The sequence below is a fragment of the Plectropomus leopardus genome, chromosome 12 (assembly GCF_026936395.1).
Source record: "Plectropomus leopardus strain MGB_pleo_1.0 chromosome 12, ASM2693639v1, whole genome shotgun sequence".
In the NCBI taxonomy this organism is placed as follows: domain Eukaryota; kingdom Metazoa; phylum Chordata; class Actinopteri; order Perciformes; family Serranidae; genus Plectropomus; species Plectropomus leopardus.
Genome location: NC_142187.1, coordinates 25,327,670 through 25,344,700, shown reverse-complemented (window position 1 = coordinate 25,344,700; position 17,031 = coordinate 25,327,670). Strand labels below are relative to the sequence as shown.

The 17,031-nt window shown below is 38.5% G+C and overlaps 1 protein-coding gene across 3 annotated transcripts; it reads right to left on the bottom strand.

The window, feature by feature from the left end:
- Window positions 1-282: 282 nt before the first annotated feature.
- atg9b (autophagy related 9B) lies at window positions 283-16,903 on the bottom strand. 3 transcript variants are annotated; one of them, XM_088085624.1, is made up of 14 exons: window positions 16,549-16,903; window positions 16,146-16,292; window positions 15,948-15,991; window positions 14,346-14,410; window positions 12,742-12,912; window positions 10,132-10,273; window positions 9,209-9,957; window positions 8,152-8,305; window positions 7,815-7,994; window positions 7,412-7,657; window positions 6,988-7,226; window positions 6,768-6,861; window positions 5,423-5,507; window positions 283-3,849 (listed from the first exon to the last, which is right to left on the bottom strand). In XM_088085624.1, the coding sequence occupies exons 2-14, from the start codon at window positions 16,252-16,254 to the stop codon at window positions 3,695-3,697; spliced, it is 2,433 nt and encodes an 810-aa protein (XP_087941750.1). In that variant the 5' UTR covers window positions 16,255-16,292; window positions 16,549-16,903; the 3' UTR covers window positions 283-3,694. The 3 variants fall into 3 exon arrangements, with proteins under 3 accessions (XP_087941750.1, XP_087941749.1, XP_087941748.1); XM_088085623.1 differs by having other exon boundaries at window positions 283-3,523; window positions 3,677-3,849; window positions 16,146-16,902; XM_088085622.1 differs by having other exon boundaries at window positions 16,146-16,903.
- Window positions 16,904-17,031: the final 128 nt, after the last annotated feature.

Genomic DNA, 17,031 nt, shown 5'->3' with positions numbered 1-17,031 from the left:
TAGGGAACAAATATTTTGTTGTAGCTTTGCTGCCATAAAACGCAGTCCCCAATGACTTTAATAAATCAAGAATTTTATGTTTTTTTGATTTTTCATTCACTGTGGAGGCATGCAAGATAAACAAAGTTCCCTTCAAAAGGCTTGTTCTTCAGTTCAGGAGGACAGAGGCATCAGTACCAACACGAGTGACAAATATGTCCAAGATTTGCTGAGACAATATTTCACACAGTAATCTCACTGCTGACACCGCAAACTAGCAACAGCAATGTAAAACAAATAAAATGAAAATTTAAATATATTTTTATTTCAAATAAACATGACATAATCAACCACACATGAAATGATTAAATACACTCAAAATAAGATTTATTTGCCTCTCTACTCACTCACAGAAAAACAACACACGTATTGTAAAGCTGTGCCGAAAACAAGTTCTTTTGGCATGTTTCATTTTTCAGCTAGTGTTTCTTAATTTACACAACAGACAAACTTATGTAACAAAACAAACAAAAAAAAACTAGAATAGAAATGTCTTAAAACATATTCAACACTTCAGGATGAAAACTTAGCACCTTGTTCCAGTCACCGGGATTGTTAGACTGGTAAATAGTGGATAAGAAACTGTAGTAAGATGAGAAGGTTGGCCGTGATGACACCGGCTATTACGATGCATACTCCTGCTTCTTTAGGATATTGAGGACAGTGCAAATTTAGACACCATGATAAGAGGAGGTGTGCTGTTAGGATGCAACAGACTGACATGAGATCTCGAGATCAGTTTGCAACTCATCTTATGAGCCACATCCACAACTTCACGACATACTTGATGCTATACACAATGACCCGCCAAAAGAAAATACTGTACATAGTATGTGCTGCTAAATCTGTAAAAGTAAATCCGATGCTTTACATGAAATGGCTTCTACAAAGAGCAATTACGAATCCTTAATACTAAGGCACTCCTTAAAATAAATCGACAAACATAACAGTGAGATGTAGAGACGGCTAAAAGAAATCAACTCTGTGCACAAAGCTGAGCTCCAGTGTCTCTACGACATCGACTCACTGCACAAACGGACAGTGACCACAACATCCATGTACGCATATTTAACAGTGTGACAAAGACACAAGTCTTCCCCTACAAGGAGAACTTTTACTGACCAGAGGTAAGAACGACCTTATGTGATTAGCCACAGTGTTTCAGGCGGGTCTGCTGTGGACAATGATGATACAATGATGCTTTGCTTATATACAAACAACGAGAAGAGGTCGCCCACAATGGAGACTGACTCAGTGTCCCTTTTGAGACCTGCCCTTTCTTAAAATGTAACGGATGTAAGTACTGTATATATATATACACATACATTTTTAAAAATTGTTTATTTTCTGTCAGTGCAAAATTCAGAGTTCCTGTTAGCATAATTACGCAGGTGTCCAAATGCATTCCTTCCACAGACACACCCACAAAAAAACTTTAAGTTTTTAAACACATGACAGGGCAATGACACATTTCTACCCTCTGAAGTCTTGCAGTTGTGGAGGATTACAGCTATTTTATTGTGATCTACAAAGAATGAGCGTAAGTGCATGCATCCATTGAATTTTGTTTTGAAGACACCTTATCTCATAATTATGAGATAAGATCATGTAATTCTGACATACTGACATACATACTATCGTAATTATGAGATAAGACTTTTCTTTTTAAATTCAGTGAATGCACAGTGCTTCTGTAAGAATAAAAGAAAAAACAGCTTGACTTTTTTTTTCTTTTTGCAAACTGCGTCAACAGGAAGAATTAGTCTCAGTTTATTTCAAATGTAAATCACTTTCAGAATCATGCAGCAAGCCAAATTATCTTTGTTTCAATAAAATCAGAATTAATAAAACAAAAGAGTTATTCTTTTAATTTAAGAACTACTTTAAGTAGGGGGGGCAAGCTATTTCTATTGTTAATTAAAAATAAATAAATAACGCAAATATATCAATTAAATATTTGGGGGGCAACAGGCAATAAATAAACCTAAAGCTAACAAATGATGCAGATAGTGTAAAGGCTTTTTTTTCCTTCATGCTCTTACTTTGAAAGCCAACACTGAGAGGAACTGCTTGTCCTAAAATCTTAAAACCTAAAGCTACAGAGAGAACAGCGCACACTCTGTAACCAGCCCTGATGATGAATTTCCATTTTTTAAGTGAGCATTTGAAAATAAAAAAAAAATTAAAGTGACCCAAATTACTAATATTCACAATAAAGACAATATTGTAAAAGCAATACCACCCTGTTTTTTGTTTTTTTTAATGATTCCTCCTCAGGATTTTGGGGACATCAACGCTTAACTTAAAACATCTGCTGGGAAATGAAACAGATTCCATTTACACCTGTCATTAAAATCAAAATGCAGTTAAAGATGAATTTGCACGCTGCAAAGAACCCCACATTGACTGTATATATATATATATATATATATATATATATATATATATATATATATATATATATATATATATATATATTTACATTAGAGTAATTACACTGCAGAGGTATTAATTGGAGGATTATTTTTTCTTAACCACCACTGAGGTAATACGGAAAACTAGGATCTGAATGCATGTTTTAATATGGGTGTTAAGGCATGAAGCTGACTTTGTGTCCAGCTTAAATAGATTTAAAAGACATCTTGTATCTGCATTAGGATTTTGACGCCAAGTATATATGGGGCCTGTTGATTTTAGTCCTATTTTTGAGAAGTAGTGTCCTGATACATCACCTTGGGAAATAATACTGAGTAAAACCTGTACTCAGGACAACTAAACACAGGCAGCAGCATCAAAGTATATGTATGTCTGATTTAAAGAGATGTTTTGCCAGGTACACGTCGTTTTTACTAGTACGGCTTCTGTACAGTCAACTCTTTGTCAGATCAATACTTGGTATCTTTTTCAAGGATTAGCTCTAGTTGTAAAAACTTTTTAAAGGATAAGTAAGACGTAAAAGTGTATTTACAAATCACCAGCGTCAAACAGCACAACTTGAAATATTGAATTATCTTTTGTCAGGTGATCAAAATTGTTCAGGCAGCTACGATGAGGTTTGCAGTCTTTGTAGCACAGATCAAGACGCCACTCTGTGAGAAACTTCAGTTACACTCACGCTTTAAATCTTTGTGAATCACAAATACTTTAAGTGTTTACACACAGGCTCTGTAGAAAGAGCCTTTTGCGCACCTTTTCACACAGTGATCCTATGAACACATTCTATCGTTTCTCTGTCACCTTACACACAGTTTGTCTGTACAAGTTCGTGACAAAATCATAAAGGATCGGACGGAAGACGTATGGTTTCCCTGATGCCATAGTCTGCCTGATGTGACAGGATGAGGCATGGCGGTACAAAGACAGTGGTTATTCAATGAGCCCCTCCTACAACAAACGCTGAATGATGTTTTAAAAGTCCATGCTAAATTCTCCATGAAGATCATCTAAGGCCACAATGTTCATAGAAGAAAGTAAAATGTAAACACTATAAAAAAAAAGAGAAGAAACAAATTATCATGGCGATGTGTCCCTTGTAGGATAAAAGGTCATCGTTGTTAGGTTCAACAAACACACAGGATACAGAACCGCAAAGCATAGATTATGTGTCATATTACAGAGTTTAAAAGAGAGGATATACCTTATGACATAAGGCACTTCAACAACTACTCCCAGTGCCCTGTTTTGGAGTAGATCCACTGTTAATCTCCTGATCATCCGCATGCTCCTCTTCCTCCTCCTCCTGCCAGCCACCGAGGTGGACCGGCACCGGCATGGAAATGCTGGAACTGAGGCCGCTATGTGCCTGGAAACCTGATAAGAGTGTTGAAACCAAGTCAGATTCTTTCTGAGGTGTAGTCTAGATATGACAGGGGAAATTATTTGTGTTTTCAACATTTCAATCTGCTTCTTTATCAGTGTTTCACAGAAATTATTTTTTTATAATATGTTTATATGTTAAAGAAAGGATACTAAACTTACTTTGCCCACAGGCCACATAAGCTAAATGACAGAAGGGCATGGGACAGTTTATAAACAAACATTTTTAAATTATATTTAAATTATTAGCGCGAACCTCAGTTTGTGGGGCCAAGGATCCTCCCCTGACTATATTGATGTTTTTTATTCACTCTGGAACCTTATTTATACTCAAAGTACAAAACAATATTTGGTTAGGTCTTTGAGAAGATGCACCTTCCTAGGATTTGATTGTGGTGCTAAACCAAAGTTTATATGGTTCTAATATTCAGTTTTCATAAGTGATAAGGCAGTGCAAGCACACACACACACACACACACACACACACACACACACACACACACACACACACATACACACACACACACACAGACACACACACACACAGGGTGCCAAAGTTAGCATCGCCTTAATGCAATCACCAGAGGTAAAAAGCTAACATCAAGCTGTACATGAAATACACCACATTCACATATTTACTGACATTTGTCATGTTGCAGAGAAAAACATGAAAGTCTCTTAAGCTAGTGTTAACTGCAGATCTTATTTCAGGTATTTTACCAAATACACATTCAAAAAACACATTGACTTCAAGGCAAGGGAACCAGAATTGCTAATAAGCTAACTCATCATTTCCGTGTTTCACGACTCCTGCCTGCACCACTCTATTATAAAATGGTCAACGTGCTACCCAGCAAGGGCCGTAGGTTGTGTTACAGCTTTCAAAGGCCGGTCACCTGGCAAACTGACATGATGCCTGTTAACAAACCCTTAATACCCATAAGCATCATTTTATTAGCAAAAAATGAATAACGATCAGACCAGTATTTCGGCATGTTTTAGCCAATTTACTACAAATTACATACATATAATTTTCTCTATTAGGTTTGTTTATTCACTTTTCTAGCAGTGATGGTCTCCATAATTTCACCATAGTAGAAAGATAACCTTCAAGAGACTTGAAACTTTTAATAAGTCACAATGAGCTTCAGATCTGCGGTTCTGTAACCGTTGACTTGTCAGTGCAGGTGTGCTTTTCTGTATTGCAGTACCATGTAGTATAATTTAAATTTGACAAATAGTAAAGCAGACAAACTTGCCACTAAAATCTTTTCTAATTTAATGTTTGGTGCTTTAAATCTCTGCTCAATTTGTAGTTGTTGCTGTGACTGGAGTGTGTAATTAAGTGCTGCAGATTTAGGTCATGACCACGATTTCAGTGATACAAGCAATCTTCTTCACATTACAGACTCATGAGATTCAATGTTAGTATAAAAAAAAAAAAATCACAAATCATCACTTTAACTTAACAAACAAAACTCACACTGTGTCAGTAACTTGTCATTTGCTTTTCAGCAACACTGCTGTATATTTTGCAAGGTTCACAGAAATCAAGAGTTTCTTTTACCAGTGTTTGTGTGCAGGTCTCTCATTGGCACTGGGTTCTGCCACTGCCCCGAACTTCTCTGTGGGTGGGAGCTCTGCTGGTGGAGCTGGAGAGACAAGTATTAATGGTCAATTTGCAGTAGAACAAACCCACGACTAGTAGTCTACAAGGGGTGCTGCAAAGTGTTACTCCACCTGAAATCTATCTTTGATGTATCAACATCTGTAGACTTAAAAAAGGACATTTTTTTCACCATAAAACCTGCTCACCATTGGAATCCTTAGTAACGGAGGTCAAAGACATTTTTTAGGGAGTATCACTTTGAATTCCAGGCACGCAACAGAGAAACAGATAGTTTATATATTAATGTCAACTGTAGGGCCTGAAGGCTCGCCTGGGTCCAGACCTCTGAATCCGCCCAGTCCACTGAGTTGATGGATTACTCTGGCATCGTGACATGAAACAGCAGTTTCTTGGTTGATCAGTGCCATGGCTGGGATAAACGTTGTTTTCCAGCTGTTGTCAAGCAGTGCACCAGAACCAATGAAGAATAATAACAACAATGGCGAGCACTACTCACTATTGTCTTCTCAAAATCACCTGACATGGAAGTTTGTTTTACTTTGCTCTGCTTCACTCTTTAAACCCTGTGAAAACAGGTACGCTGACATGGCTATGCATCAGTGTGGATTAAAAAACATTAGATTAAGTCAGATATGTTGGTTTGATTTCCATGAGGGATTCTTTTTTCCCTAACCAATCACTAGAGTGGACGCAATGACTGAAGATGAAAATGGAGATTAACGAGTTGAAAATTCCTCACTGATATTGGGCTATAGTCACTGAGGTCATCATGTGGGAGAGTCAGACGACTAATTACCCAGGGCCCAAATTGGACAGGGACCCTGAAAAGCCTGGGATGAAAAGATTGGTTTTATAGCATTTTTTATTGCCAATCAGTGCCATAACTTTACTAAAATTGGCTGAATAAATCAGTTGAAAGACTGAACTTTGTATAAAAAAAAATAGTTGATGTTTTTTAAGACGCCTCCCACCCTTTATGGATCCAAAATGGTTTAGTTCTGCACTAGGATTTGTCTCTAAACATAGCATAGAGCAGAGTGAGTGAGTGATTTGCTGCTTGAGCAGCAACAAAAGTAAAATCAGAGTTCCAAAAAAGAAGATGAAAGAAAGGAAAGAGAACAAAAGCAATCTGACTTTGTAAAAACCAAAACAAATTCAAAAGGTGAGTGACAGAGACATGGATCAAAACAGGAAGAGCAGGGGGGGACACAGAGATTGCTTATGTATAGGGCCCACAATTTGGTGCGACGCCCCAGGCTTTATGTCATGCTCAAGAAATTACCTCATGCATGTAGATGGCATGGAGACTCATCTCTGCAGAGGCAAACTCTGAGTGCAGTGGATTGCTCCGGATGTGAGAGTCGCTGTTAGACATACTGAAAAAGAAACATGTGAACCAAAGCTGACAACAAGCATTTGCATTTATTTATTGATTTCATCAAACACTTTTCTAGCTTCAGTATGTAAATAATGCAGTGAAAAACGTAACGTGTAATAAGAACCTGTCGATGATGGTGCGATCGCTGCGGTACATGGTGCTCTCAGGATGGACGGATGAGTGCAGGAGGCTGTGTGAGCGGCCACGGTTGATATGTGGGAGCTGGGAGGTGGACAGAGAGGCCAGGACACTGGCAGCGGCAGAAGCAGCTGTGCTCGGTGGGATGAAGCGACGATCTCGCCCTTGTAGTCCAGACGCAGTGAGAATGGGGTGAGCCAGGACACTGGCCAACAGGTTATCAGGCTGGAAACAACAACATATGTCAACACAGAACCACTAAGTAAATAAGATTACATTGCAATAAAAAAAAACAACAAAAAAACATGGACTCTATAACTGTTGGGGGGAAAATACTTGTAGTTTATGGATTAATAGTTCATGCAGAACAATCTGCTTTGTGTTTTCCTAAGGTTGTAAGGTTGTCTTACCCCAGTACCGGACTCATTGGACTGCAGAGAGGTGCAGAGAGGAGCCTCAGAGAGCAGCAGCTGGGTGGAGGGGCCACCCTGTGCATCATGCTGCACCTTTTCTTTTAGATGGCTGATAAACACTGAGCTCTCCTGAGGCGGCTGCCAGCGCGGATTCTTAATGGTGAAATGCATAAGAGACAACTCCGTCTTGCCATTTTCCGCTTGTTGATATATGGAGGCCTCCGTCTGGCCCTCTGACATCCACTGCAAGAAACATTCAAAGATATACATCTATTAGAGAAACAAAATCACAACATTAATTAAATATTAATTTAGAGCTTTGTTCACTGAGAATCCAACATCTCCGGGTTGAGAAATGTTGATGAGCTGACTGGCTTGAAACAGAAGGAACAAATCCTACTGTTGGGTTTCCATGGCGTCTGATGTCCATCTGTGCAAAGGAACAGATGTCTCCGACTCCAACCACCTCCACAGTGAAGTTCCTAAAGAAGTCAATGATTTCCAAAGACTTATTCCTCAGATGGAAGATGAGAATAAAAGGTGTGACGATGGGACTGAGCAACTCCTCCAAGATGAACACCTAATGTGGACAGAGAAAACACTGATTATACATAGTCAGATTTTAAACATATTCATATACTTCACAGTCGTTATAAGTCACAACAATAAGTCATCCCTAACTTTAGTTTAGACAGTGACAAATGTGTTCCTGTCCACTGATTGTCTCCATTCCTCACCGCTTTGTACTGGAACAGCTGCGCCACCTCGTCACGGGTCTCGCTCTTGTTAGCATTGCCCCTCCAGTGGTCTGGCATGTAGTGAATGTGCGCCAGCATACACTGCAGCAGCTGTTCTGGACACCACACCATATGCTCGTCTGGGATGAAGGACCTGGCGTCGGACAGGTACAAAGTGAGTACAATAATCCTCAGTCAATCAGGAAAAATAGGATTGTTCTGTATAGTTTGATTTTTGATTGACAATCTGTTACTGAAGGGGGTACAACCCCCGCCCCCTTATATTCTTCCCATTAAGGCTGTAACTAATGATATTGTCGTTATAGATTACCGTCAACTGTCTATTATTTTCTCAACTAATCTTTTTGTCAATAAAATGTGAAACATGCCCTGTGTAATTCATTTCCCCAAGCCAAAACAGATGAGTCCAAAAAAAGCTCTTCAGTTATTATCATGTATGACTAAAGAAAGTATCACATTTTTTGTTCTCACTGAGAAGTAGTCCAACTGCTGTAAGGGATTAAAATTTTGGCAAATAAAGAGTGTAGAAAAGAAAATGGATGATCTTTTTGGACTTTGTGCTGAACATTTGTTATTGTCAGTTGTATTTTGAATAAACTTTCATTTTGTCTTTGGAAAAAAAAATTAAAAGCACAAATTCTCACATTTCAGAAGCATGAGTATTTGGCTTTTTTGCTAAAAAAAAAAAAATTACTGAATAAATTATGCAATTATCAGGTGTTGCCCTATAAATTTTCTGCTTATTGACAGACCAATCAATAGACTAATGGTGTCAGCTCATTTCTCATATTCATAAGTGATATGCAGGATGTCTGCAGTTTCCTTTAATATCAACCTCCCTCACAATTTGAAAAAAAAACTCCTGAATGCTGACAAAATATAACTGAAATTAAATAAACGCTCAAACGGGATAAACAAAATAAAAAATAACTGAAAGCAACAATGACAAACTATAGACAGCTTCTTGAACGTTAACATCTACTGACATAGATCCCTGAACAGGCCCAGGACAAAAAAAACAGCTCTTAAAACTCACCTGGCGATAGTAATAACCACTCCCAGCACAGTGATAGCGGTCAGTATGTGCTGCACTGTCAGCACATCCTCATCATAGACTGTCAGTGCAATGAGCACGGCCAATATGGAGCCCGAGAAGAAGGCAAAGTTCTTAGCAAGCACAGTCAGCACTGGTGACGTAAAGGAGTTCATGTATTTGGAAGTGGGTTTATAGCCGCGGCCTAAACGTCCATGCAGCTCATGATCCAGCTCGTTGAAGTGTCGCAAGTATAAACGACCAAACAGGGACCAGCGTCTTGCACCCAGGCTTCCCGGTTCTCTGCGGATCACTTCGGTGTAGCTGAAAAAAGCGTAGAGCACCTGCCACACCAGGATGAAGGGACACAGCAGCAGATTGGCCAAACCCATCAGCAGGATGACTCTGCTCAGCTGCTGTGCAAGCTCAAGGCGATTTCCACTCCGCTTGTACTTGGGGTGCAGATTCCACTTATTCTGAAAGAGAGAGCCGGGACCCCAGAAGAGGATGAGCTCAAAGTTGTATTTGAGGCCCTGGGTGAGGAACACCACGTTGCCCAGCAGGGGGAGCTGCAGCTGCACTGGCAGCAGTGATTTGTTTATCATTGCCACCATGTAGTTCTTGAATCGCAGGATGCGGTGATAGATGTCAAGTTCTGTCAACTCTTTCTTGTGTATGCACATTTGCTGTTCTCGCTGCAGGCTGATGAGGCGGTCCTGGACTTCCTGCCATGTGAAGTTGCATAGTTCATCCTGGGACAAGAAGCACAAAATAAGCTGACTCATGCTACAGTGACAATGCATGACATCACATCATTATAGCTGTGGTTATCTTCATGTTTTTATAATCGTAAGCATGAGACGTTTGTTACAAGATTGATTTGAACATTTTGTGGCAGCATGTAGGTCTCCAGGTGGAGCACTCACCATTCTGATCTTCAGTGCTTTGATGTAGAACTGCCTGATCTCCCAGTAGCTCAGAACATTGCAAAAGACTTTTACAAGTCGATAGATCCAGAAGATGGCTGCCATGATGAGAAGGAATATAATCCAACTGTTCTCCTGAATCCTGAATAGAAAAAAAGCCCTTTTCAGAAATGACTGGCTTTATTTATCGGTTAGGGTAATTGATTTTTGTGATTTAGACATGGGTGACAAAATGATAGTTACAGCTACCTTCAGGACATTTACAGAAAGAGCCACAATGCTCACATGATATTTGGATGGGGGTAGAAAAATAGCAAACAAAAAAGCTGATACATATCCTGACAAAGTGGTTAAGTTGGAGGCTGCTAAATTGAAATCTGAGGTTCAGAATAACATCTACAGTGGATACTCATGCACTCATATGCCACTTCTGTCCTCTAACGACACTGTAAATTGACACTTGATTCTGCATTTAACTTATAACATGATGAACAGATGAGAAAATGAGCAACTGTTGCTCTTGATGTATCGAAATGACAACAAACTCCTGTTTACATGTTGTGGGAGAGGCAGCCTGCTTACTTCATTCTAAAATTAAGGAATCTGAGTATTAGATTTCAAAACATTGAGCACACCAGACATTAGTTAAGCAGATGTAAAGCATACACTAACAAGTATCAGTGCAACTGTTGACACTCTTTTGCATAATTCCAGTTTTAAACTGGGTCACTTTCAAATATAATAAACAAAATATGAGAACGTTTTCAGGACAATCATCTGACTTGAAAAGTGAAATTAGAGAGGTTGTGAGGAGGACAGACTGTGGAACAAGCTGTTCTGCAAATTAGAACTCACAGCGGTTTTACGTCACTGACTCTGATATAAATGACCATTGAGTCAGAATCGAAAACAAATTAATAACACGTCTGTTAGACGAGCTGGAGAAAACAGGCAGAGGTACAGCCACATCTTGCAAAAAAAATATGTCAACATGAAGCTGGGGGGATACATGATCTGTTCCTATCAGCCTGCTAGTGAGGTGTCATGTGGTTGTCAGCTCACTGGCTGGGCCGAGTTGTAACTATCTCTGCTGGACAGTTTTACCTCACCAAAGCTATCAATTACATTGCAGTGTTTCCTGAAGCCAGTCTAAACACAGAACACAAATACCTTTCTCCAAGTAACCATCAATTGCAGGAATGTGGCAACTGGAAGCTATCAAATCTCAGGTTCACTAACTACAAAACTGAGAAAGAAATACATTTCATAGAAAGAGACGTCCTTCAAGTCAAACATAAAAATAACATCAGTCTGGTTAAACCTTGTGCTTTTTGATAGAACTGTTTTTGAAAAACAAATCCAACCTCTAATGTTGGCGTGTAATCTGCCCTTGATTACCACTGGCATTTAAGTAATATTTTACCCATAAAATGATCATATGTAAATCAATTAGTCATCCTGTCTTACACTGAATTCAAAAGAAAATGTCTCACATGCCTCCACAGAGAACAGCAAACATGTAGTGATCTACTGATTTCTAAAGTACCACATTTAACGACATGAATGACTTTGATTTGGTAGGTGTCATTAAAAGAGTATTACACAATAAAAATGTAACATTTGGGTCACAATGAGTTATTTTGGATGCTTAAGGTGCCACTTTTGAGAAAACAGTTAAAGAATTCAATCAAGCAATGGAAAATGGTGTTCAAAGTATTGATTCATTGATACATTGTGATTCTTAATATTTGAAACTGTTTCAATACTAATTTTCCACAGTATCGATACACCGGCGCCAGCTGCGCCCTCTTGCTCTTATTGTTAATTTTTACTACAGCCATTCTTCTGGTCTTGGCTATTGGCCAAGAAATGAAAAGTCATAATTTTTATGTTATACCCTTTTTATATTTGTCTTTTAATAAAAAAAAATATATATATATATATATATATATATATATATATATATATATTGCTCTTTATGTCATTTTTTCCTCATGCTATTGAATATTATTATTTTCTGAGGTATTCTATTGCACTTTGAAATTCCAGTATTGTGACAACACTTATTGATACTCAGGTCTGCTAATAACTGAGAAGATGTGACATAAAAAGGATCGTTTCTGCTATTGCTTAGAGTTAACAAGAGAGCTTAAAAAGGCATTGCCGACCATTACAAATAAAAGAGTTCTCATGATTTTCTGGGGTAAATCAAGAAACCCACAGGGTACAGCTAAATAGGCCACTGTTTCACATCCCTTCCTTGTGAATGTGACTGTATCTTGCCGTCTGAAGCCACATCTGACACAATCCAATAAGAAATTAAGTCTGAATGTCTGATTACAACTGTATTAAGCCAGACAAATTAAATCCCCCTAAAGGACTGTCTCTTAAAGGGCTCTAATAATATCCAAGACCATGCCTGCTTGAGAACAAAGCATCTAATCAAACTGGCTGGAATGAGAGGACGTGCACATCTTTTTATGTGACTGTTTGGCCTTTTCGATTAATTCACCTGGACTTAACCACTAATTTTGTGCCTATAGCAAAAAAAAAAAAAAAAAAACTTTCACACTCTGAAGCTCTTCATAAGACTGTATTAAACATTATTACCTCTGAGTGCACTGCTGGCTGGGGAGGATGGCGTCTGGAAGAGTGACCTTGTTCCTGTCCAAGGGGTTATGGCCTGGGCCGGTGTGATTGACCGCTCGATTGGCAAACAGGACATCATACTCCACACAGTTGACAAGGAACGTCGTGAATGTGACAACAAACAAAAACTGACTGTTGGAATGAGATATAAAAAGGAAAAGAGATTAGGCTTCATTCTTCATGACAGTAAAGAAACAACAAAACTCAAAGTAATAACATTGACAAAACAGATTAATAAACAGTATTGAGATAAGCGACTCTATTTAATTTCTAACCATCAAACCACAAACAGACACTCAGCATATACTGAGAAGTGATTAATGTGTAATAGTGCAGATAAAATGGGTCAGATGCAGTTCCCTTATTAAAGTTGTTGACAGGCTGAGGTTTGTTTTAGGCTGTCATTGTGTAGACAGATCTCCTCCAGCTAATAACCACAATAATAAAACCAACTACAGCAGAAAAACACCAGGCCAGGACTCAATAATGGAGGTGGCCTCATGGTGACAGCAAAAATGGATCTCAGACAGGAAGAATGGAAAATAAACAATATCTCTTATTCTTGTTATTCGTGTATATACAAATATAAAAACCGAAATCAATATGGCCTGCACTCACACAATATTCTCTTGATGTTGGTCTCCAAGGTTCACACTGAACTTGGCAAAAAAGCTTTTAAATATTCTTGGAATAACTTACAGAAGGACCTGAAATTGTCTGAGCTGATCACTATGGGGGAATTTAAGTCAATATTAGTGACTGCTACTTTAACTTTCACCAAAATCAAAAATTGTGCAGGCCCAGACAGTTGCATTTGTCTGCTTGTATTCATTGTTGTAACAATGTTTTATGCTTGGCCAGGTGGCTCTTGAGAAAGATTTTAAATCTCAGTGAGTCTTTTTTACTTGGTTAAATAAAGGATATAATAATAATAATAATAATAATAATAATAATAATAATAATAATAATAATAATAATAATAATAATAACAATAAAAATAAAAATAATAATAATGATGATGATTATGATGATAATAATAATAATAACAATAATAATATTAATAATACATTTTATGTGTAGATGCCTTTCAAAAAACTCAAAGTCACCTCAAAAGGCAGAGTGTATATATATATATATATATATATATATATATATATATATATACATACTTTTTTTTTTAAGTATTTAAGTTGACAACTTGGCATGGCGAGTGATTATGGCTACAGTTATATTGCTGAAATACTAAGTTAGTGATAATGTTAAAAGTGATTTAGTAAATAGTAAATAAAGCAATAATGGAAAAGTTAGGTGAGGGGAAAGTATTTCCCATTAGCTTCTAGGTAAAGCTGCTGTTGACATCATCTGGCTGAACTTGTTCATACTTAAGCCTGTGGCTCACTTAACTGTCATAACAACATGAAGAATTACCATAAGGTCAAAGTCTTCCTGACAACAAGTACCCTGCTAGAGAACTGCAAACCCAACATCATGCTTCTGATTACAAATAAATCACTGTATCTCATTGTGTATTTAGAACTCAGTAATTTGTACCACTTAATACTTACACAAGTTCAAAGAACTCTGACAACATCATACAAGCAAAGCCGTTCTTTTGATGAAAATGATAGATGTGAAAAGGCTGGTTAAGGAAAATCTGAAATAACATTAAACATGAATTTATACTTGGACAGTCACCTGGATTAAGCATAAATAATTGTCAAGTCAACACACTCAAGGTTCCCTAGAAAATTCACTTTCACATTGATCCCTGCTGTAACACTAAACACAGGCAGTCAAGAAGTAAACATCGCAAAATATGACTCCTGAGCATCTTAATAAGTCTGTGTGTCAGCATGGCATGATGCCAGTGACATATACAATGACAGCACACTTTGAGAGACCTGCTATTTAAAGGTCCCATATTCTGCTCATTCACGTTCATAGCTGTATTTTGGGTTTCTACCTCCAGAAGAAGCCCACTCTGCTCTGATTGGCCAGTGTTTCCGGGTCTTCAAAATCTACTCTCTCGATATCTGTGCACTGTCATTGCAGCCGGAGGAATGACTGTAACGGTTCTGTAGCAGCACTCTCTGTCTTTACTGTAGCCTCTTACTTCACTTAGAGCACTGAGGTCAACTGATGCTCCTGGATGTTCCCAAAAGCAGGCACAAAACAAGCGACAACTGAGCCTTTGCAGTGGCTGTCCTGAAGCTCTGGAACAGTTAACCTTTACAAAAACTGTGCGAGGTTAGAAACCTTTATGACACTACTGAAGACGAACCTCTTTACACTGGCGTACGACTGATTCGAGCCTAATAACGTAAATTGGTTAATCTTCTGTTGTGCCTCGTCCTTTGTTGCCCTGCAATTTGATGTATTATTTGTACTTTCTCGTATTCCCTTTTGTTGTTTGCTTCTGTATTTGTCTGGTTTTGTATTTCATAACTCTTAAGCACTTTGATCAACTGCTGTTGTTTTTAAATGTGCTCTACAAATAAAGTTTGACTTGACTTTATAGATGGTTTCACTGGCAACAGCTTGGGTTCCTGTTTACTTCCTGTCAGCTGATGTCATTCACATACACTGTAAAACATTCCAAATTCAAATGGACCTCTATGGGATGTGTTTGGAAATACTCATCTTGAGTACCTGAGCGCACTCTGGCACAAACTGGACTGTCTGTAAGTTCAGAGCGCTGTTGAAACATACATTCAGTTATCCAGAGTACTGCACTTTTGGAGTGGCAGAGTGGACTCTGGGAACTCCGCCTGGGTGGATGGAGCAGCAGAAAGCTTAACAGAGTGACTGTGAGATGAACAGAACAGTTCATTGATTCATGTAGAAATTAAACGCACCGTTTCTTTGAAAAACAGTTCTCTCATAATAGGCTAGAGCATCAGATTGGATTTACGAACACACCCTTAGAGTGTTTATGTTTCAACTTTGAAACAGACTAGAGATTATATTTGTGACATCGCAACTTCATGGAAATCCAGACAGATCATTTAAAGACACAAATTCTGAACACAGACTGTGTACATTTCTCTGTGGAGTGAGCATTTTGATTCTTTCACAGTATTTAAACAGCACCTATACCTGCTTTGTAATAAACATGGAAATCTGACTTTTTACATCATGGGACCTTTAGCTGCAGCTTAAAAGGATATCCTTTTGAAGAAGTTATCCAGGTTCTTGATATGGTGCCATGAGTCTGTAAAATAAATAAAAGCATTAGCACTTTGACCCAATTCCATGCTTTCCTTCAGACTACCAAAGTATTTAAGTATTTAATAGGTACAATACTCCTAATGTGCAGTTAGTTATAATACAGATAATTTATACTTCAGTCGTAATGACATGTTTACCTTTCAGGCCTTCGGGCACATGCACCGGTAAATCCTCCTCCCCTGGTGGCGAGTCCTCCTCAAAGTCCTCTATTCTCTGATACTGCTGGTAAGCTTCAAAGTTCGCCATTGTGCTTCACATTCTTAAGGTCACTCCCAACTGACGAGCTGCTTGTAGTAAAACACCGTGTGAAAGAAAGCAGTCTTGTAACCTCAGCTACATACTGGAGCTAGCCACTCAGCAACTCAAGTAGTTCAGATAAGGGTAACGTTAGCTACAGTTAGCACTAGCCTGCTAACTTGCTAGTCCGTCGGAGAGCGCTCGTGTAACCCTACACTGCCATGGCAACACGAAATATACTCAGTGGCAGTTTAGAGTTAAGAACACGAATATTCAGCAGATATAAATATATATGTTAGTTACCGTCGTTTTATATTACAGCCCTAACTCAACGATGTGGTGGCAGGTTAGCCTGTGAATGATTCAGCCAGTCATGCAGTCCGGGTGAAACGGTTTGTTTTGTTCCCGACTTGGTCGGTCCATCTGCCGGGGTAAAATCTTCTTTCGTCTTCGTCTAAAAGTCCAATCTTAACCGGAGTTCGTTAAATACACACAGGTATGTCACAATCACGGTCTGCAGTCTGCCCAGAGGTCCCTTAGTTGGTTTCCGAAAATACACAAGCCAGAGTGTGTCCACTGTTTTTGTCTTTCACAAACAAATGTCAACAAAACATCATTGACGTCACTTCTGCCTCGACTTGCCGTCATTTCCGGCTATCAATTGTAGTTTTCTCACATTTTACCAAAAAAAAATCCGATTGTGTCATGTTGTTAGTTAACATTGTTGCCCGAGTCGCTCAAATTTCCCAAGTTTGTTGCCTGGTATAAAATAAACGTACACTCTGT

Coding starts and splice junctions, on each gene's coding strand:
- atg9b (XM_088085622.1), bottom strand. CDS start 16,254: ATGGCGAACTTTGAAGCTTACCAGCAGTATCAGAGAATAGAGGACTTT. Junction 10,274..12,741: donor AGCCAGCAGTGCACTCAGAG/GTAATAATGTTT, acceptor TTTTCTATTCAG/GATTCAGGAGAACAGTTGGA. Junction 8,306..9,208: donor GTGGTTATTACTATCGCCAG/GTGAGTTTTAAG, acceptor GTCCGACGCCAG/GTCCTTCATCCCAGACGAGC.